Here is a 22,384-nt window from a genome sequence, read left to right as displayed (position 1 = left end):
ATATTAACAACTTTTATTTAAATGCCTCCTCTAATTTGACTACCAAGTTCTCTAACAACAAGAGTTGACAACTTGATCTCTGCTCTGAAATGGGTCATGTAAGTAGCAAGGCCGAAAGGTTTTAAACGAAAAATATAGCGTCATAGTCACGAATAACTTACGAGTGCCGCACTAAAGCTAGTACATTATCTATGTAATCTCCACTGACAAAGACGAGGGAAGGCACACGTTTTTTTTTTTAATAAATAGAAGTCTAGTATAAGTGTACATCATTATATTTGCATTTTTTACAAGTGATTACGAAATTGTCATAATTTTTTTGCTCAGTCAATGAAAACAAAAATATCAGTAACTAATAAATTAACACCTCAAACAAAAAACTGAGCAATGTTTTGGGTAATATTAGGACTTGCTGTGTTCGCGTGTGTACTTTACCGAGTGCGGAGGAGAAAGCTTTACAAAATCAGTGAGGAGTTTCAGAGCGGGGCTACGTGCTATCCAGTCATCGGACATACATACTTGATGAAAAATTCTGACGCAGGTAAGTATTAGTAAAGTGCCAGTAGATAACTGCCCAGTGTCCAATAACTGGCCACCCTATACTAAAAATATTTGTAGCTACATATAAATAGAGCTCATTTTTTACATAAAATGTTTATTTCTGGCCACCTTCCAGTGGCCACGTTATTCTAAAATAGCAGACTGTAAGTCAGACTGCTAATGGGTAGTCTAGTTGCCAACCTCAAGTTGATGCCAATGAGAAGAGAAAAAATTTACTTAAGTATTTAAGTAATAACTCTGTTATTTACTTAAATTAAAGTCAGCCCAAAACTGAACTAATCATATTTTAAACATAATACCTCTATATAGTTGGTATGCTACCCGGTCAGATGAAACACTTTTATTGAGAGAGAACGTATGTGTATACGTGTGGGTACAATATACATAGAAAACAACCATGGGATTGGAACCTAGGACCATCAGTAATAAAAAAATATAAAACTGGTATATGCTATAAGTACCTATATTTTTACTTTCGATGGACTGAGCTAGGGTTGTAAATAGAAAAAAAACCAAATGTTTTTTTTTCAGAATTGTGAAAAAAAAACATGAAAAAAAAACCGAGAACCATGGTTTTTTTTTTTCTAAATATGGTTTTTTTTCAGATGAACAAATAATACGACAATAACGGTTTTTCGTGAGTTGTAACGTGTTACAATAACAATAACGTACATTTTAATTCAATTAACATTCAGTATACAAACGTTTATTGGGGAATTCCCGATGCTGCGTGTAGCGTGGAGAGGCGGTGGTGTTGCCAACAGTAAATAGTGATAACTACCAACTACAGATTTCGTAAATGTTACTTTTATAAGACCAGAAATTAAAGTTATTTGATTAAATTCGTTTAATAGTTAACATTAAGTTTAAAAAACCGTATAAAAGTATTAACTACTTTGCAAATTTTGAGATTTCGTACTTTAGAAAAAAAAACATACTCCAGAAAAAAAACTGTTTTTTTTTCATGTTTTTTTTTTCACGCCAGAAAAAAACCGTTTTTTTGCAACCCTAGACTGAGCTAAGTAAAGCGAAAAAGTATCTTGAACCCTTTGAGTAATTATGTTAACTAGAGAGGGCAGCTCAACTTGATTTTGTGTAACATCACTTAGAGCCGATCGGCACAAACGCGCTTAGTCTGTGCCGAATAGAGATGTGCCAAACCGAAAATATCGCAAACCGGGCTGAACGGTTTGATTTTCTACGTAAACCGGTTTCAACCCGGTTTGACCAAACCGAGTTGCTACGACGGTCCTTAGCGTATTAATGTAGCGGTTAGGTTTGGCCCGTGTGAAGCGATTCGTCAAAATTGAACACGAATCAAGTCGGTCGGGTTGAGTCGAGTCAAGTTATGCCCGAAACACATGATATAAACGTGTGTTTTTTTATTTATTTAAAATTAAAGTTGTGTTTGAACGAGCTAAACTGAAACTAAATTAATGCAAATAAATATATTTCATTTCATCAAAATATTCGTAACGGAGACAGAATTCACAGAATATCGGTAAGGGCGGCAACGGCAGAATAGCGGGAGCATTTAATTACAGTTGTAAACTGTTATATTTCCCCATTTATTATTAGGTAAAAGAGCACCATCTGTTTTATAATTGATTTCAAACCAAAGCGAGCACGGTCGGGCGGACCGGGAGTGTGTTTCAGATTCTGGCCGTGGCGCCACTTCCGCGCGAAAGTACAGCTATCCTGCTTGCACTCGCTGGCTTGCAGTTCCGATACCGATTGCCGGTTTCGTTATCAACATTTTCGAGTTGAGTCATGTGGGAGGGGGACCGATCAGTACGTTCGTTCGGCTGCGTTCCGTCTGCTCGTTGGAACCGGTTTGGTGAACTGTCAAACCGAGTCGGGCCGAGTTGAGCCTAACTCGGTTTGAACCGGGTTGACACATCTCTAGTGCCGAACGGCTGTGGTAGATTGACGTATCACAATGAAAAATATTTCGTCTAAATAATGCCGTCATGTGTAGTGAGGTACTGTACAAACTGCTCAGGAAAATCTAAAAAAAGCCAAGGAGTGACTTTTCATACGTAGGTTTACTGCATTTTTGTTTAAACACGCTTACTTTTAAAAAAAATTATCAATATAAACTCATGCCGAAGCGCCATGTTGCGACGGCCATGTTTCGTTGAAACCAAAGAGTAAAAAATGCAACAAAAGCAGACGTGACAATATCGCAAGTTAGTTCAAGTTTCCTATTATACATTAAATTATAGGTATATATTTATCGACGCAAAAAAGGTTATTTAATTATTATTGTCAGAATTGCACAGTTTTCCGACATGTCGGTCTATAACAGATTCTCAATATGCGTGTCGAATTTCATGTGAGTATGTAAATGTAAGTGCAGTACCTAACCTGCCTGAATGAATTTGGGTAGGTAGACGGTCAAGCAAATTATGAGAGTATAAAAACGCGCGAAATTCAAATTTTCTATGGGACGATAAACCCGCGCCCATACATACATGGATGTAGATAAAGTTATGTATGCGACTATACATAATTAGGCATTAAAACACTCATGTTATCTTATTAACACAACAAAAACAACACTCATGTTTTAATGCCTACCATTATGCAAATGTCACATAAATAACTAATATCCAGTTGCGGCTACGTGTACACATGTACGCTCAGTCCGTATATAGCTTTATATGTGGGCTTTAAAAAAATTGGGACTCACAGAGTTGTTAAAAAAAAGTTAAATCGCTGTCAGTTTTGCAACGATAATTAAGCATGGAATTTCAATAAAAACATCGTTTTTGTTTTAATTATGTAAATAATACTAAGCTATAATTTAAATTCAGAACGTGAAAAAAGTTTAGTTTTAAATACAGATTTCAAGCTTGATTTTCGTTACAAAACTAACAGCGATTTATGTTTTTTGTTAACAACTCACGCTAATTGAGAGTCATAAATTAAAAAAATGCCCATGTAATACCATGTCACTTCTGTACTACGACTTCTAATCTATGCACTCTATGCAGGGCTCATGATCGCGACCGAAAGGTCGTAAGCGCCGAGTAAAATCATAGCGCTTGCGACGTTACGGAAGCAGGCCATTGGTTCACACCCCGCCCCCTCGCCCCGCCTTCAGCTTACAGGCTGTGACACGTTCGTTGTTTGCTATAGCTATAGCTATATCCTCTATACGAAGTAATAATTACTCAATGCTTGAACCTTGACTTTACCATTAATTCTGGTTCATAGGCTAAAACGACCATGAAACAAACGGGTTTTTAAAAATCGGCAATTTTTTTTTTCGAATACTATCAGCATTATAAAATATACGAATATAAAACAAGTCTATCGCGATTGCTCGCCAGTGTTAATCTTGAAGCGAAGTAGATTTGACTATCTAAATTATACATAGAAAATAGTAAGACAGTGTATAGAGAAATGCTTTGGCTAATAATTTTGTTGCTGGGTGTGACCGCGTGTGTCTTTTACCGAGTGAGAAGGAGAAAGCTTTATGAGATTTATGCGCAGCTTCAGGTCCGGGCGACGTGCTATCCAGTTATCGGACATACATATTTAATGAAAAATTCTGATGGAGGTGAGTTCTAGTACTTCTTCAATGCCGAGTGGGCCGTGCGTGCTAAGAGACCCAAGAATGATAAGTTTCATTGATATTTGAAGCAGAAAATAGTAGATTATAAGATTACACGCCTATCTATATGGCCAGTAAAGTAAGAAATGTCTCAGACCACATGTAATTAACAACAACCCGGCGATCTGAGGCTGTTATTTACTAGCGAACTTCGTTTAGCGCAGCGGCCTGAAATTTGACGTTTTCCGGCCGAAGGACAGTGTAACTGATATTATGTGAGTGTTTAGTAAAACGTCCCACTTTGCCGCTTACCATAAAGACGAGATTTGCTTGTATTTGACGATATTTTATATAAATAAACTGACTTTAATAGCAATCGACAAAGTGAGACGTTTTACTTATTTGTTACCCCCTAAGGCTACACCGATTACCGCAGACTTCTTAAATTACCAAGTTCGATCCACGTGTGAGTACCTACTATATTATGTACTTTATGTTCCGCCACACTATTTTATATAAGTGTACCAGGATTATTCATGTTTATACCCTCCTGTACGATTGACATGTTTAGTTAGGCTGTTAATGTTAATTTAAGGAATAAATAAAGAATAAAGTTTATACACGCAAACTTTATTTCACCTAAAGGGCCGGTCTCGCCCGCACTGACCTTACACACCTGGCTTAAGCATAACCAGTTGTACCATTATCCACTTTATTGTGCCGAAATGATAATTTTTATTGATTAATTTACATAATATGTAATCATAAATCATTTATTAAGGTCAGTGTGGGGAAGACCGTCTACCCGGAAAGACCGTCTATTGACAATAACTTTAATGTTTATATATCTACGCCTCTCGTGTTTCGAACTCGAGCATCGAGTTCAACATGGTTCCGAAAAAAATTAAAATAAAATAGAAGCAGTCGGAATATTTGTATATCATGTATGTAACGTAGTCATTTAATAACCGTTCTTTCTGACTAGTACTATTAATCTACTCAAAACGCGTTCAATTTCTTGTTTTATGTTCTGAAATATGTAACTTAGAAATTGTGCCTACTCAGAAAGTCCGGCATAAAAGAGAAAGGCAAGACCGGCATACGATAAACAAGGAGTTGCCAACCTTTTTTAGGCTTTATTGGAAATAAGTCGAGTGTAAACAATATCAATATATAAGTACGTTTTTTGCTTATGATAGTTGTACCGTTTTTGATTTTAACTTCGAAATACAGTTTTGGTAATGATTCGTATGGTGTTACTAATATCATTCGAAAGTATTAAATAAAAATGACATAGTTGTGAAGAATTATAAGTGGTGAACAGAACTAAGCCTACTTACACTGCATTACTCATCATCATATTTAAGTTGGTAGTGTTTGTATAGATTGTGCAACATGCGGCGACAAATATTTCAAAAGAGAGTTATGTATTTTAGAAATAAAAGTAAGCATTTTGAATCCAATTATTTATTTAAACAGATAACATAATATTTGCGCACCCTTGACAAAACATATTTGATAAAGGTTGTTCGTCAGACGGCAGAAACTGAACCCTGGAGGCACAGAGGGTCATATCGAAACTATGACTAGTGGCACAAACTGTGCACTTCTCAAGCAAAATCATTTCGTCTTCCTCGTCGATACGTATACGCTGGCGTTAGGAAGTACATCAAAAAAAGATTCTATCAATACATTCTTCGGAAGATGTATAGACATGACTTGTATATTGTTTGCTATTTTTAATAACTGAAACAAATATTTATGTATTAAGTATACAAATATTTATGTAAATATTTATGTATTAATGACATCTGAATCTCTACTGAGTTTTTGAAGTCGTAATCGAGCAAAATGGGGCAAAGGGTGTTTATTGAATCCTGAACGAAGTAAAGGAATCTCTAATCTCGCTACGCTCGGGATTAAAAATTAGAATCCTGAGCGTAGTGAGGGATTCAAGTATTAACGCTCAAGGTGGAAATAATTTTGCTACCATGTGATATATACAATTTTTCACGTCACCTATGAGGAAATTACCAAAATATTAATAATGAATATACCTACTGCAAATCAGTAGTACGGACTTAATCTACAACAATTTATAAACGATCATGAAATATAATGTCAAAACTCTTTTCATTGAATTAATATGTTATACTGGCAACATAAAATCCTTGAACAGAAAAGAACCACTCAGCTCCTCCAAGACTCGAGTTTGTAATATTCATACTCCCCGAGTTACACACAATGTTTTTCATCACACTTGCAACATAAAAATATGTAAAAAGAAAAAAAAATTGAATACGGTACTAGAAATTTTATAACTCCCTTGGGAGAACGATTTTTCTATAACTCACGCTCCGCCTGCGTGTAAAACCACATTTAGTGTGCGAGTGTGATGAAAAAAAATTACACATTCATTCATACTGTAGTGACTATAGCAAAACCAAGCATTGCTAAGAAATGTTACCAAACTAATTCACGTATCTTAATATCCTATTACGTTTTCTTAATTAACATAGTTTCAAAAACAGATAAGTAGTTGGATTTATATGAGCCTGTAATATCGTGACTAAATTGTATTCGCAGGTGTTCGTTGGAAAAACAGTATAATGCAATATCTGGACCTGAAAAGAAAAGGTTATGAACCACATCTACGGGACATATGCCGGTCTTGCCTTATAAATAGAAAAATGCTTATATGTTCAAAATTTCAACGTTATTTTAATAGTTATCTAGCACATTCTGCCCCATTATTACGTTAAATAACAATGATCATAATTTTGGAATCTAGTCTCATATGAAATTACGCGACAACAGGCACTAGACGGTCTTTCTGTGCTCATCGCGGGAGGACGATCAACCCGCCGAGCCTTAAAAAAAGTGATTTTTATCACTTAAAACTACCTTACTTCACCAAAATACTGTAAAAGCTTTGTAAAATATAATATTTGCTATCCCATAGGACCATGCGCATTACGCCAGACTAAATTAATTATAGAGTTTTATCCACTCAAACTTTATTTCAAATAAACTATGCCGGTCTTGCCCGCACTGACCTTAGTTATTTTAGCACATTTACCCCATTTGATGATAAAATAAATTAAATTTGTACAACACTTAGGTATTTATTATGTAAATATGAGTGTGTTTAGTAAAACGTCTCACTTTGTCGGTTACCATTAAGGCCAGATTGAATTGTATCTTTATAGGAGTGTTGACTTAAGCGGGACGTTTTCCCGTGCACACTCACAAATAGTGATTTTAGGGTCTTATTAAATTCATGATTCTGACTTAGAACTCCTAGAATCCATCGGGTCATTAGGTCAGAAAATTTATGATTGTTATTTAAGAGGTGTACCTAGAGCAAATTGCTGGGAACAAAACTTTGGGCTTCATAACTTTATTGACTAGGTAAACATACTTAATTATCAAAAGTCTCCGGCCTCCAGGCCTTGTGACTTGGGACTAAATAAGACAGGGATAGCTGGGAACACGATTTATGACGGCTAAGGGATTTTATAATTTTAAACAGTCTCGAACCATATATATATTTTTCAATTTCTTAGATCGTAATTTATATTTTTTATTGCAGATGGCACCGTTTGGTTTAAATCTCTGGGGCGGCTAGCCATTGAAAATGGAGGCGTCATAAGTGCGTGGATAGTAAATAAACTGTACTTAGGTATGTACTATTTATTAAAACTTAATTGCACAAAAGCTTAATGCCGAATAGCATTATAATGATATATCGGGCGCATTATTGTGGGCGTATATAACTTGGTTATAGCTGGGATTTGAGACCCTTTTGTGAGCGTGAGTCATCGACCTTTTGGCATGGGTATAATGTTGTCACCGCTAACGCGTTCGTTAAATTGTATTCTATGGGAAGTTCCATAGATCTCTGAGGCGTATGTTGAAGTACGATATCTTTTAACTGTAAATAATGCAACTAGCCCTAAAAGTCTTGCAGGTTAGAATCATCTGAAGGCGTTAAATTTTCTATGGAGATTGTAAAGAAAACTTTCGAGAACATGAAACCTAGCTTAGCACTACTACCACACCTCAGACACTGGTGATCAAATATATGAAAGAGGCGCGTTCCTAGCACTCATTCTAAGCTCGTGAAGGTGAACGCGTACCATGCTTGTATGAGTGACATAGGACAGGTTGACTGTTCGCGTTTTTGACAGGCGGTAACTATGAGGTAACCGAACGGGGGTGGGCGGCGCTTTCAGCGGGGAGCGGGAGTGGCCATACTGTACGATAGTACTCTTTGTTATACTGTGGCACTACTACTGTCGGGGATGAGAAGCCAAATTTGAACAGTTCTGAAGAGCTTAATCTATCTATGAGCCGAGTTTCATGAACAATATTTAGATCATTTTCTAACTATTTCACTTATAGGGCTTGCAATATCGGACGATTTTCAATTCCGGAACTGGTTTTCGAGATTGGACTTCAATTCCGGAATTCCGGAACTAGTTCCGGAACTGAAAAACTTTTTTTTTGTTTGGTTTTGTGGTGGATTTCTAAACAATTTTAAATTGAAATTTATTATGAATCGACGTTTAAGACAATAACTCCGTACCTGAAAGGCATATAACACTGCAATTTTCATTTTAGTAATTTTACAGGAGAGTCCATTTTGTGTCAAAATCGGTCTTGCGAAGTATTTCGAACAACAGCAAACGATACAAACGAGTTTTTAGTGCCAGTTTTGCGATAGTAGTTAACATTAAAGTAAATATATTTAGCATTATTATTTAATAGTATTTGACACATCATTCAGTAATAAAAACTACATATTTTAGACAAAAACTAAATAAAACTACCCCAAATACAGTGTTTTCCTTCTGCACTTATTTCATATTTGAGGATTTACAGCAATATGGACGAGGACAACATTATTGTTTTATCAATTAATCTAATAAAAACAAGGGTTTTAAATGCATATGCATCCATTGTCCACCGAAATAATGTAAAAGTAATAATTTACAACAATGGCACAACGTCTTATTCACATAAATGTAATAAAATAAATATTGAATTACCTGTATCAGACTCGAGGCCCAAAAAGTCAGATATCCTGATTTATACCTACATAGGTACATGTTGTAATTGTACATGTACACCTTGAATTTTTGTAAAAAATAAAGCATACTTTTCATATCCACCATTTTCCATAAATTGCAGTAAAGTCCACCAGTTTAGTAAAATATGCACACGTCTTTGTGAAAAGTGTATAAGTAACTACGACGTTATGCTTGTGAATGAATGTAATACCAAATACTACGATTTGCATCTGAATTTAAGTTTGCAAAACCAGAAAGTGATAATGGTTAATATTAGCGGGTTAAAATCTCGCTCTAACTAGCCCCTTTGGCCTTATGGCTTATTTTTAAGTATAATAGGGTACTACCTGAGTCCGAGCAGTGTCTAAATTATGAATTTACATATTTCTTATATATTCTGTGGTAGTTTTGTAAATTAACCAGGCTGATATTACACGTTTTCATCTAAAAATATATATTTTTTCAATTCCGGAATTTTCGAGATTATGTGTTTCAATTCCGGAACTGTAATATCGGAAAAATTGTCCGAAATTCCGGAATTTCGAGATTCCGGAATTCCGGAATGCAAGCCCTATTCACTTATTTTCTAACAGTTGTTGCTGATCCGGATACCTCAGAAGTCATATTAAAGAATTGTATGGAAAAAGGTTACGTCACTCAATTCATACGAACAATGATTGGCAATGGCAGTATATTTGCAGCAGGTAAAAATACAATTTAGAAATACCTAATACCTTCCAGCTTAGTCTTAGCTTCCAGTGCTATCATACATGTTTTCCATGAAAGCCTTATATTCCGTTACTTAAGGCATTTTTTTAATCTCTCACGCAACAAACATTTCATGAGTTTCCATTTTGCGACCCATGGGTCGTACGGATTTTCCGCAAAAAATATCGGATCTTGTTTTGGCGGGGACACGGCCTTGGCCCCAGATGAATATATATTGAAAACATAAAGGTACTTATTGGTTTCGTAACGCGCAACATCTTCGCATCATCATATTAGTACATTATGTAGTAAATAGGTACTATATTCTCACTTGATTCTATTAATTTACAGTTGACATTTGGCGGCCGCGGCGAAAAGTTTTAGCTCCAGTCTTTAGTATGAAGAACCTTAACGAATTTGTAAAAGTATTTGATAAGCAAAGCATGATCATGGCCGACTTGCTGGAGCCGATGGCTGGAGGCGCTGACTTCTCCGTTTGGAGATATTTCAACACTTACACGTTCGATTCAGTTTGCGGTAAGTCCTACTTTAGGTAAATCTTACAATAATGAATTAATGACATAACTCTTCTGGGGCTTAATTGTACTTATATTAAAATACCTACATACATATAGTCACGCCTGTTTCCCGGAGGCACCACTGACGTTCACTTGCTACGGGGACATACCTACCTACTTGAAGCTACTTCTTTCGCTACTAAATACAAAGCAGTTACCTACACCCGCCGCGGTATTCGTAGCCGAGTTGCCCTACTTCTCAATATTATTCAACCAACTATTTTTTTAGAAACAACGCTAGGCATCGACTTGAACAGTCAAAAAAACCCAGAGCACAAATTCCTCATCGCGTTCGACTTTGTATCGCAAGAGCTGGCGAAGCGAATGGTGTCGCCCTGGATGTATCCGGAATTCATTTACCAGTTGATGCCCAGATACAAGCAATTTGACTACCACAGGAAAGTCATACATGATTTTGTCGATGAGGTAACTACTTATTTACAAGTCATTAAAATCGTACCAGTGTAACAGAACAAGCGTCTATGACGAGGAAATGGACTCGTTATTACATATAAAACTTACGGCGAATCAACTTTTCCTTGACCACCTTTTTGGTGCATATTTCCTTCGGGATTTCATTGAATATTTTAACAAATAATATCTTTGATGGTTAATCACATGTTTAGGTACGTCATCACTAATAAAATTCACTATTATTTAATGTAAAACAGGTTGGAAAAACGTATTTATCAACAAATTACGTTCACATGGACGAAATACTGACACTGACAGTTTTCAACTGCATAGCGTTCCGATATTATGTCTTGGTTCCAATTACAAGTCAGAGAGGTAATAATGACTAATATTGATTATTATACTTCCTGAATATATCATTCAATGTAACAATTAGGAACAAATGTGATCTTTCATTGCGAAGGTTCACGATTGACGAAAGACATTAGGAGTAATCCTTGCTCACTGAAGTCGGCAGTATTTGAGGCTGGGGTCCTATAAATATATATATTTATTTACTCGGTGTTCTGGTTCATGCTGGCGTTGGTCGCTGGGGGTTTCGGTTGTGATCGATCCATATCTAAGTAAAGTTTGGTCGCAGCTGGATCTCCCATGTGGCTGGTACTGGTGTGTCCTAGAATACTGGATATATACACAGATAGGGCGATCTACTCTCTGCTACCCTAGCCCGCGGGCAAGAGCAGAGGGGGGGATCAGAACACAAGCCTATAGGTTGCCTATCTCAGCTTCGCTGGCTGAACTGTACAGTTCTAGTAGGGATACACTTGTACATATTCTGAACACAAGATCTATGGTAAGTGAGGGTCTGTGTTTCAGATATGTTAGAGTAGGAAAAACAATAGGATTAGGGTAGAATCACACATTATTTCTATGAAAGTAGAGTTCTTTTATGATTAGTCTTGGAATATAATTGGTCAACGTGTATTGTGGAGAAATAATTTAACTACTACTACTTATATGGTTTAAATGGACTTTAAATGTGGTGTTGACTATCTTAAAATATGTGGTAAAACTGGTAATTTATAAAATCTCTTATTACTTAATTTATTTGAGTGAAATTAATAATTGTGGTAGCAATTTCTGATTCTTCGTGTAGCATCGAGCCAGTGAGTGTTGCTAACTGATTTTTATGGTGTATTTTCAAATATCAAGTAGGGACCAGTGGCAAGCGAGCGCCGTCCACTGATGACAAGTCAAAAGCTTCAAGGAGTTACTAGACTTACTTACTTCGTTCTCAGTGGTAGCAACTACTCGGAGCCTTGATGATACATTAGAAGGATCGAGAAGTTATGGTCTATTAGCAGTATTGGGGAAAAGGGGGGTTTAGCTAGGGAAAAAGAAACAAAATAAAAGGGGGGTTAGTTAGTAGATAGATAGCTCTTCTGGTTTGGCATAGGACTCTCAACAGAGCAGTTTGGTTGAGATGAGGAGTTCCGTACCACAACGCAAGTTCCGAGCCCCATTGGAACTATTAATAGGGCGTAGTGGATGATTACCAAATTATTTTTTTAATATTTATTTCATGTATGTTTCACTCACTAACTTCTATTCTAAAAATGTTCTTCATTACGTCATTAATTTTCTCACATATAACTTTCTAGGCCTAAATCTGATAAAATACTCTTCTATAACACTATATTATTATGCTACAATAACCTTTATTCTTCTTTAAAATATAAATAAATAAAAATTTAAATATTAGTCAAAAATACAGCTGATACTCATTAAAGGATCTAGGTTATCGCGGTTCACATCGAAGGGTTCTACATACACTGGACGATCACAAGGCTAAATTTACGGGGTATATTTAAAGGGGGGTTAGCTATACTGTTGATTAGTCAAGTAAGTAAGTAAATAAGTAAAGTGAGCGGAGGTTTAGTTACACCAGCTTCTTAGGGTTCCGTAGTCAACTATAGTTTCGCAGTTTCTTGTCACACGCTCTTGGCTGGTTTTGAATAGCGATTATAAATATTCAGATGTATTTTTCCTCCTAAGTCGCATGAATTACGATGTTGCTACTAAGGTAGAAGTACCAGTTCCGTCGCTGTCCCAATGTTTACATAGGCTATTAGTCCATGGGCCAGTGAAGAAGTCGGTATAATTTGGGGGTACTAAGTTTCCTTTTTACAGCAGTTAGGTAGGCCTATAAGGATGTTAAAAAACCATGATTGCCATCTCAAAATGGTAGCTAAACAAAATGGCCGCCAATCCAAGATGGCGGATATTGAGTTTTAAAAAATCGACCACAACTCCAGAAGTATTGGTCCGATTTCATTTTTATTTTTTTAAAACGAAAGCTCTTTTTATGTACTCAAATATTTGTTATATTCATTGTTTCGACAAATTCAACCATTAGTTAGTAATTAACGAAAAATATAAAAAAAATATCTTTTTTTCTAAGACTTTTTGTCAAAAATCATGTTTCTACGAAATACCTTGCATATTCTAATAAATATTTAAATGCAGAAAAATAGTGCTATTAATTACCTTTAATTTGATGTATAAAAGATACAGACTTAATTTACAAAAACACATTAGAGGCTTAATTTTAATTCTGTCTTCGTTGAAATTCACCGTTGTGCATACAGTACTAAAAGCTTCAGGTCGAAGTTGTAGATTACTAATATGCTGTTTTTAGTATATTTCTGCAATTGTACTTACAATTAAGAAAAGAACTGAACATGTTAGTATCCGAAATCCATTAGCTTTAAGAATATAATAAAATATGTCATAGGTAAAGTACAGTTTTAGATATTTGATTATTTGTATAAAATTTCTTTAGTGATACAGCGCCAACCAACCGAGATAATACAAAATAAATAAACTAGACATAGTTGAGGTCCTATCTCATCACATTAACCTTTTGACCACCATGGGCGGATATGGCCGTCGCTGGAAATGCTTCCTAAAGGACGCCAACCATGGCCATCAGTTTTGCCAATTACATTGGGGACCCATGCGGGCCTTCTTAACGCCTAATTTTGCTCAAATAATCGCGATCCACGTCTGTCTGGTGTCCGGGGCACGACGTATTCTTTTTCACTATTTGGCGTTTAAAAGGTTAAGCCTAACCCTGATCCGTGTTCGAGAAAACTTATATTTAGTTAAAATAATCCTTGCATACAAAAGGTGAAGAACACACCCCAAAAGAAAAATAGTCTTGAGAAATGCACTATAATGCATTAATAAGGCAAATCTATGGAGTATCCGACTACTAAACAACGTGATATAGGTACCTACCGAATAAACCTTAATTTACGCACAGAAATATATTACTTATTACCGTTAATGTAGATTGTAGAGCCAATATCACCAATATCAAGCTTTCAAGACAATCACAGGTAACAGATTAATTTTCTCCTAATTTTTCGAACTTTTATAGCAGGCATTCCACCTTCAATCACGACTTACGTGCCCTGGCCCGGCCCAAGCCCATTTTAGAGTAGCAATACGATCTCTATAATTCTGACCCGTCGCCGCATCAGCATCATCTCGTTTCGCTTCCATCGTAGAAAGACATACCGAACGTGTTGTGCTCTATACCTCTATGCAACTTTTAGCCTTTTCATTTAGTACATTGTTAGTGTCCACGTCTCGCAAGCTTATGTCACGGTGGGAAGTACCCAGTTACACACTGATCAAACATGTTGGTCTTCAGTGACTGGTATCCTTGCCCTTAATACGTCCTTTAGCGTACAAAAGGCATCCAAGTCCTCCGTGTGATCTCCGCCGGCAGCGAGGCCGACCCAAGTCTCTGTATTGTGTTATGGTTCGCCACAACTCGACGTTTTGTGCCTATTTTGCGTGATGTGGGGGATTTAGCTAATCCTGCCAGCTTATCTCCTCGAGAAATCCTATTAGACCTTTAATGTTGAGTAGGAGAACTTTGGAGAGGTCTCTCGGGGATCCGAGATGTTTCTTCCTGTATGGAGCCACTCTGCTCACTCCATCACCAGGTGAGAGGCACCCTCGTCACAGGGGAATGTTCATAGCATCTGTTATGAAAATATGTTTGTTAAGTAGTCTACGATCTGTTCTGACATTGATTACCATTCTCAGGCGGACTTTCCCTAGTTGAAGGAGCGTCTTTGTGAGTTTTCCATTGATGCTAGGCTTGGCTTGTTTGACTGCAGCATTTGATCTGGTTTTGCCAGTGTGCTGTGTGTAGTTTCATATTGAGCATACCTTGCTGAAGGACATCGGGAGAATCGGCAGTCGACCCCAGCTGCCTGGCCAGCTCGTAGGCCGCATCATCACCTCGACATCCACTGTGTCCTTTGGTCCATTGAAGGATGATTTTGTTATTATGACTTACCTCCGTTAGTCGTTTATGGCATTCCTTAACCCAACCTTTATTTGTTGTTCCGGATAACGTATCTTCTGTTACTTGTTATAAAGGCTGAAATATGGAGCTTTGGATAAGTCTGTCCTTGCCGTGACTTTCAATTTGTACATACCTCTATATGTTTAACTACTTTAACCCAACACTCACCGACGGCATACAGTTCCTCCAGCATCTGACGGGGAACATGTGCTTCTTTGAAGATGACGATGTTATCCGCATATCGAAGATAATTGAGGCATACATTTATACATCTATCATCCCTATTGAGGCTTTTATAAATGCCTACCTGTTTAAAAAGTTGGCCAGATTGCATAACCCCGGAGTTACTCTCTACTAATTGAGATTCGTCGATACGGGTGCTAACTTTTCTTCTGATTCAATAGCAGGTTGCATAGAAACATTCACATTTTGGTACACCTTTTATGAAAATTCAACTCACGTGAGTAGGTAATTAAAACGTCTGTTATTAACGTCTTCTAACGTTTTTCGTTCGGTAATGACGAACAATACATGTTAATAATATTTGGCTCTACTTTAAGCGGTGATATTTGTCTCAAAGTTTGTCCATCCGGTATTTAACGGCTTCGTTGTTTAGTAATCGGTAAAATATAGGTAAGAAATATCTATTAATTCTGTACTAAAGAACATTTCTAAAGTTTGCCCGAATTCTGGGGGTGCTCTTCACTAACCCGCTCGTGCGTAGGTTTTTTTTTTCAAATCTGAGAGTCCTTGAATGCGGAACGATTTTCATTCCGGAATACGATCTAACCCTTATACGCAAGATGATGACGGAGTATTCCGTCTCCCAGGCACAATCGCAACAAAATTGCATTGCGAATTCGCGAATATATGAGCGTAATTAGGCATTACGGAGTCCCAATTTTATTTCATTTGGCGTCCGTATCGTTGGCGTCCTTGGCAAGAATTTCCGGTGACCACCGTGGCCGTCCGTGGCGGTCAAAAGGTTAATGGTTCTACAGTCTCGACACATGTTCGTCATATACCTAGTACACTTAAATACTTAATTTTCATCATTGAGGTGTGTTGCACATATGGTATCTAAACAAATTTTATCCTAGTACTATCGAATATCTACAAACTCATGGATACTATCATGTTCTATTAACATAAACTATTATTCTAATTGTACAATTGCTAAAATAAACTAAAAACAGCATATTTGTACTCTACAACATCTTTTAGTACTGTATGCACCCCAACTGCACACATCTTTTAGTACTGTATGCACTCCAACCTGAAGCTTTTAGTACTGTATGCACAACGGTGAATTTCAACGAAGGCAGCTTTAAATTTAAGCCTCTATGTGTTTTTGTAAATTAAATATGTATCTTTTATACATCAAATTAAAGGTGATTAATGGCACTATTTTTCTGCATTTAAATATTTATTAGAATATGCAAGGTATTTTGTAGAAACATGATTTTTGACAGAAAGTTTTAGAAAAAAAGATATTTTTTTTATATTTTTCGTTAATTACTAACTAATGGTTGAATTTAGCGAAACAATGAATATGACAAGTATTTAAGTACAGAAAAAGAGCTTTCGTTTAAAAAAAATAAAAATGAAATCGGACCAATACTTCTGGAGTTATGGTCGATTTTTTAAAACTCAATATCCGCCATCTTGGATTGGCGGCCATTTTGTTTAGCTACCATTTTGAGATGGCAATCATGGTTTTTTAACATCCTTATAGGCCTACCTAACTGCTGTAAAAAGGAAACTTAGTACCCCCAAATTATACCGTTTGGCAAAATTAGACCAGCTGGCCCATGGACTATATGTATATGTATGAGTATGACATTAGTGATTTAGATTATTTAACATACACAATATTATCTACGTTCGACATTTAGACCGGTTTGTGTGGAGTATACTAGACAGCTCAGCTTTTTTTCTAAAATGACCTACAAGTAAGTTCTCAAACCACTTAGGTACGCAGTCACATTTGACTATGGTCCTAAGGTCCTTTAAATGTGACTATATATTAAATGGTCACATTCAAAGGACCTCATTAGTACACATTGGTAACTCGTGGCATTTAGGTGGCACTTGACAGAATAGTGATGTGACAAGTTTTCTAAGTGTTTTTTTTTCAGAAAAAAATAAATAAATATTATAATTATATTAATTATTACCTACATGGTGAGGCTTTATTAAACAAAATAAAAATATTCGAAATTTCCGTTTTATGCTGATATCCGGATAATCAAATTCCAAGTATTCGAATTATCCGGGTACAAAATTTGGCGGATAATTGCAAGCCCTACCATTAAGAGAGCATTAAGAGCTTTTTTACCATTACGTCAGTGGAGGTTGAAATATCGTTTTCTTAAACACAAAGTGGATTAATTAATTGAAATACGGTTGTACTCACGTTATTATATGTATCGCTATGGAGTCTAGCCGTCGCGTGAACTCCTATACGCCTGAAGAGGGGCCTCCGAATTGGCCCGAAACATGTCGCAGCAATAGCGATATAATAACGTGAGTACAACCGTATTTCAATTAATTATTTGAATATGTCTCACGGAAGTTTAACGTGTACAAAGTGGATTTTCTCAAGCAGAAGACGTAGGCTGACTTGTGAACATTTAGAACAAATATTATATTTATCACAAATAATTATTTTATCAACTAATGCCACAATTTCGGTCATTTATTCATAAAACACAGATTATAAAACAAATACACCTTAAATCACAAATGTCGTAATCAATATTAAATGATTAACATTACTTCTTTTAATTGGTTTCTTTTTCCCGAAAAAACATTGTCACATCACTAGTGTTTTAACAACTGTCAAGTGCCACGAGTTACCGATGTGTACTTATTACGACCACAGTCAAACGTGACTTACGTTGCGTGACTGCGTCAGTGGTTTGTTTTTAGCCATAATTCAGAACTTCTAGGTAGGTATTTTTTAAAACCGTGGTTTCGTATCTTGATCGAAATAAGATTACCAATTAGGTACCATACACTTCATTTACATAACCAAATTGCTTATTACATTAATCAGGTACCTGATCATCAGATATCAGTAATTCAATATTAGATTAGGTACCTACATTAATAAGAAACTTTAGTATCTAAGATTTGAATAACATTAGTGAGAAACAAAATTATCGATATCGCGTATAATGAGACTGTAGCGTTACCTAATGATCACGAATGCTGTAAAGGGATCGAAAGTATCGAAACGTCGGAATGCGCTATACCTACCTAACTTCATACGCGATAAATGTATCACCGGTCCGGTAACACATTTCCATAGTTTTATTTTGGTGAATATCGTCGCGGCAGGTATCAATATTAGACATTTTTTATTTGTAAGTTAAATACCACTAAATTTTAGTTTTATTATTATGTTTTTTATTGTTGATAAAATGATCACACATTAAAACCGTCCATCTTAATTTACAGATAATAAAAATTAAACTACAACAGCTTTCTACATGTCCAAAAGGGGATAATACGGGTAAGTCTTGAATTGTAAGGGACCGGCCACATCAGAGCGTCGCGTGTCTCGGGGCGCGCAACGGACGTCCGCGCCACGCCACCTGAGTGTAATTCAAAAAACGTCTCCTCAGTACATTTTGTGTAGGAACGCGCCCGCCACGCCGCCGGCGGCGGCGCGCGCCACGCCGCCGCCACGCCACCTGGGGCGCGTCTTACGTCCTTCCTATACAAAATGTACTGAGAAGACGTTTTTTGAATTACACTCAGGTGGCGTGGCGCGGACGTCCGTTGCGCGCCCCGAGACACGCGACGCTTAAGTGGGAACGCTGGCTAACTGTCAGTAACTAAAATAAATTAACGCATTTAACAGATAAGTAGTTTTAATTCTAAAAATGCAAACTCATAAAATAGAGTTTTGTTTCATTTGCTTGGTTTTGAACACGATTATTTTTGTGAGGACAGAGCACAGGATGTATTTAGATTTCGCATTCACAGATATCAATGGCACTGAAAAAACGTTCTTAGACATGATGATACAGTCGTCAGACCGGCAAGAGAAGAAGTACTCGGACCTGGAGCTGCGCGAGGAGCTGATGGTGATCGTGATGGCCGGCACCGACACCTCCGCCGTGGGCGCCTCCTTCGCCGCTGTCATGCTGTCCCGGCATCCTCAAGTTCAGGAGAAACTGCACCATGAGTAAGTACTTCCAAATTCAAAACTTCCGAATTGGGCGGGGCATGTTGCCAGGCAGAGTGATGGCAGGTGGACCAAAATGTTGAACGAATGGTGGCCGCTATATGATGTAAGAAGCGCCTTGATGCCAGGCTGTTGTTGGCTCGTTGGGTGGACGACATTCGAAAAACTGCGGGACACTTCTGGATGAGATTAGCCCAGGACCGGGATAAATGGCGTACACGAAGGGAGGCATATGCTCAGCAGTGGGCGATTAATAGTAGATTAATAACTAAAATGATAATGATGATGATGATGATGATGAGTAAGTATTTAAAGAAAGGTGCTCAGAAAGTCACAGCGCCTGAGGTCGGCGGGTCACCTTGAAAGGAAGCTGGACAACAGGGCTTCAAAAATAATGACAAGTTGGAAGCCACATCAAAAAAGACCAAGAGCCAGACCTAAGAAACGCTGGATAGATTGTGTAGAAGAAGCGCTGAGGAAGATGGGAAAAATTACTAACTGGAATTAAGTGGCCAAGCTTTGTGACAACTGGGAAAGATTGCGGAGGAGGCCACGACCCACAAAGGGTTGTAACGCCAACGGAAGTGAAGTATATTTTAGTATGTCTGTAATTGTGCTAAGAGGATTTCACTACGACTACGTAAGTACGTACAAGCTGGTGTCCCCCCGTGCTCTCAATGTGCGCGGGGTTCAGTTCGATTGACTACGTCAGCCATCTTCAGCGCACAAGCGCCTACCTATCTAGGAGTAGGAGTCCCAAATAGTCGACATGATCGAAAGCAGCAGGCAGGATTGTGACACGGAATGCGGCGTGAGGGCGGCGGCCTCATCTTCGCGAAATCAGGTTACTTTCACTGCAGTAATTGCATATCAAAAATACGAACTCGGTTTTGTATTGAAATTATCCAATCTACATACGATAATCCGCATATTATTGAGCATGGAAGGAAATAAGAACCAATTGGAAGAAAATAATATAATATAGACGCTACGCCATTTTCCGGCTTTCGGTATATAAACTAAGAGTCCAGAGCCGCCAGACAATATAGGATTTCAATGAGACATGTAAATTATGGTCCATATTTATTCACAGGTTAGATGACGTATTCGGTAACTCGGACCGAGCCCTGACCGTGGAAGACCTGCCGAATCTCAAATACTTGGAGGCGGTCATCAAAGAGACTTTACGACTGTACCCTCCAGTGCCCCTCACAGCGAGAGAAGTCACGAATGACGTGAAATTGCGTAAGAGAATGTTTATTTCCTGTTGAAGTACTCCGGGGCAAAGACCATACTGCTACTATCCTTTTATGACTTCCAGCATCAGGCATCACTGTGGTGAACGGCGTATCAGTAGTACTGGACATCTGGGCGATGCATCACAATCCTACCTTCTGGGGAGCTGACACGGAGCAGTTCCAGCCGGAGCGGTTCCTGGAGGGGCCGCTCAAGCACCCGCTGCAGTTCCAGCCCTTCTCGCTGCCCATGAGGAATTGTCTAGGTTGGTAAATTGTAATTTCCTTAAAGCTTACCGAGTTCGAGACTGTTGTGTGTATTTCAGAAAATAAGAAGGTCAATCATATATGGCTGATATACTAGTATATCCTACAAGAAAACAGCCCCACTTTGGGCGCCATGACACTAGTGTGGCGGCGCCCGCACATTCTCCTCAATAATTTGAAGTTTCTTTATAGCTTAACGAATTTCTATGTTGTGTTGTTGTCTTGTTGAAAAAGAAGGTCAACTATACATATATGGCTAATAATAATATATCTAACTACTTACAAGGAAACGGCCCCACGTTGGGCGCCATGGCAATGGATTTTATAACGTGACGGCGCGCGCGCAGTTTTCTCAGAATTGCAGTTTGGGCACCCATTTACTTCAAAATTTTCACACTTTTTAAGCCTGATTGTCTATGCAAAACAGTCTTAGCATCATGATTACTGGGCTAACTAAAAGTTAGGTTATTGGCGAAACTATAGAATTAATTCATTGCAATATATCCACATCACAAACATTCTATTCTTGAGACCGAAACCAGTAGGCCTAGCACATGATTGCCGCGAGATAGATGACGATCTTCTTCTAACTGTATTAATGACATAAGGCCGGGTAGTCTATCTCGCGGCGACGTACTCTGGCAATCATGTGCTAACCCTGCAGGGGCGGCTCACTCCGCGTTTCTTTCATACATTCCGGCGGCCGCGAGGTCGCGGCCCATAAAGTTTGAGGACCTTCTCTATGTGCATTAGAACTCAATGTCGCATGCAGCCCGTTGACAGTGACCGTTTTGTAATGTACTTTTATTTAATTTGTGCCGAAACATTTAGCGCGAAAACAATTGCTATGAAAATAGTTACGTAAGAATAAACTTTTTTAAATTTACCTTTGATTCTAGGTTACAACTATGCCATGATGTCTATGAAAACTATGTTGGCCAACATGCTACGCCGCTACAGGATCCTGCCGCCTAGCCACATGAACGAGCGCGAGCTCAAGGAACCCTTGAAAGTCACGTTTGACGTAATGATGAGGCACATAGACAATTATGAAGTGAGGCTGGAGAAACGAATAAAATAAAAACATCGACGAGTCAGACTAAGTATATTTACCCAAAGTTCACCTAAGTCAGGTAGTTCATACATTGCTGAATCGATGTGTGACACCGTGGGTTTGGTTCGAGATATATACCTATGTATAATTACGTAGTTATGTAAATAAAACTTGGATTTTTAGTCCCACTGTTAATTCAATACACAAGTAACACTCATCTTCAGTCATAATCTTGAAGTGAGGTTGTCATTGTCAGCCTATTACATTAATTCTTAACAAGCAGAAAATTCCGTGAAAGATGCTAGATTATACTAAAAAGGCCGTGATCTTATACTAAGTTCAGTATTTTATAGTAGT

The 22,384-nt window shown here is 37.6% G+C and overlaps 1 protein-coding gene across 2 annotated transcripts; it reads left to right on the top strand.

The window, feature by feature from the left end:
* Positions 1-216: 216 nt before the first annotated feature.
* On the top strand, positions 217-22,244 carry LOC125224632 (cytochrome P450 4V2-like). 2 transcript variants are annotated; one of them, XM_048128055.1, is made up of 10 exons: positions 217-541; positions 7,713-7,802; positions 9,786-9,896; positions 10,252-10,437; positions 10,708-10,904; positions 18,739-18,793; positions 19,270-19,471; positions 20,565-20,716; positions 20,793-20,972; positions 21,873-22,244. In XM_048128055.1, the coding sequence occupies exons 1-10, from the start codon at positions 388-390 to the stop codon at positions 22,052-22,054; spliced, it is 1,509 nt and encodes a 502-aa protein (XP_047984012.1). In that variant the 5' UTR covers positions 217-387; the 3' UTR covers positions 22,055-22,244. The 2 variants fall into 2 exon arrangements, with proteins under 2 accessions (XP_047984012.1, XP_047984011.1); XM_048128054.1 differs by lacking the exon at positions 217-541 and adding an exon at positions 3,901-4,126.
* The last annotated feature ends 140 nt before the right edge of the window (positions 22,245-22,384 follow it).

This window comes from Leguminivora glycinivorella, chromosome 3 (genome assembly GCF_023078275.1).
Source record: "Leguminivora glycinivorella isolate SPB_JAAS2020 chromosome 3, LegGlyc_1.1, whole genome shotgun sequence".
Taxonomy (NCBI): domain Eukaryota; kingdom Metazoa; phylum Arthropoda; class Insecta; order Lepidoptera; family Tortricidae; genus Leguminivora; species Leguminivora glycinivorella.
The sequence above is the reverse complement of the archived record's forward strand: the minus strand, read 5'-3'. Positions and strand labels throughout refer to the sequence as shown.

Coding starts and splice junctions, on each gene's coding strand:
- LOC125224632 (XM_048128054.1), top strand. CDS start 3,970: ATGCTTTGGCTAATAATTTTGTTGCTGGGTGTGACCGCGTGTGTCTTT. Junction 18,794..19,269: donor TCCAAAAGGGGATAATACGG/GTAAGTCTTGAA, acceptor TCGCATTCACAG/ATATCAATGGCACTGAAAAA. Junction 20,717..20,792: donor CACGAATGACGTGAAATTGC/GTAAGAGAATGT, acceptor TATGACTTCCAG/CATCAGGCATCACTGTGGTG.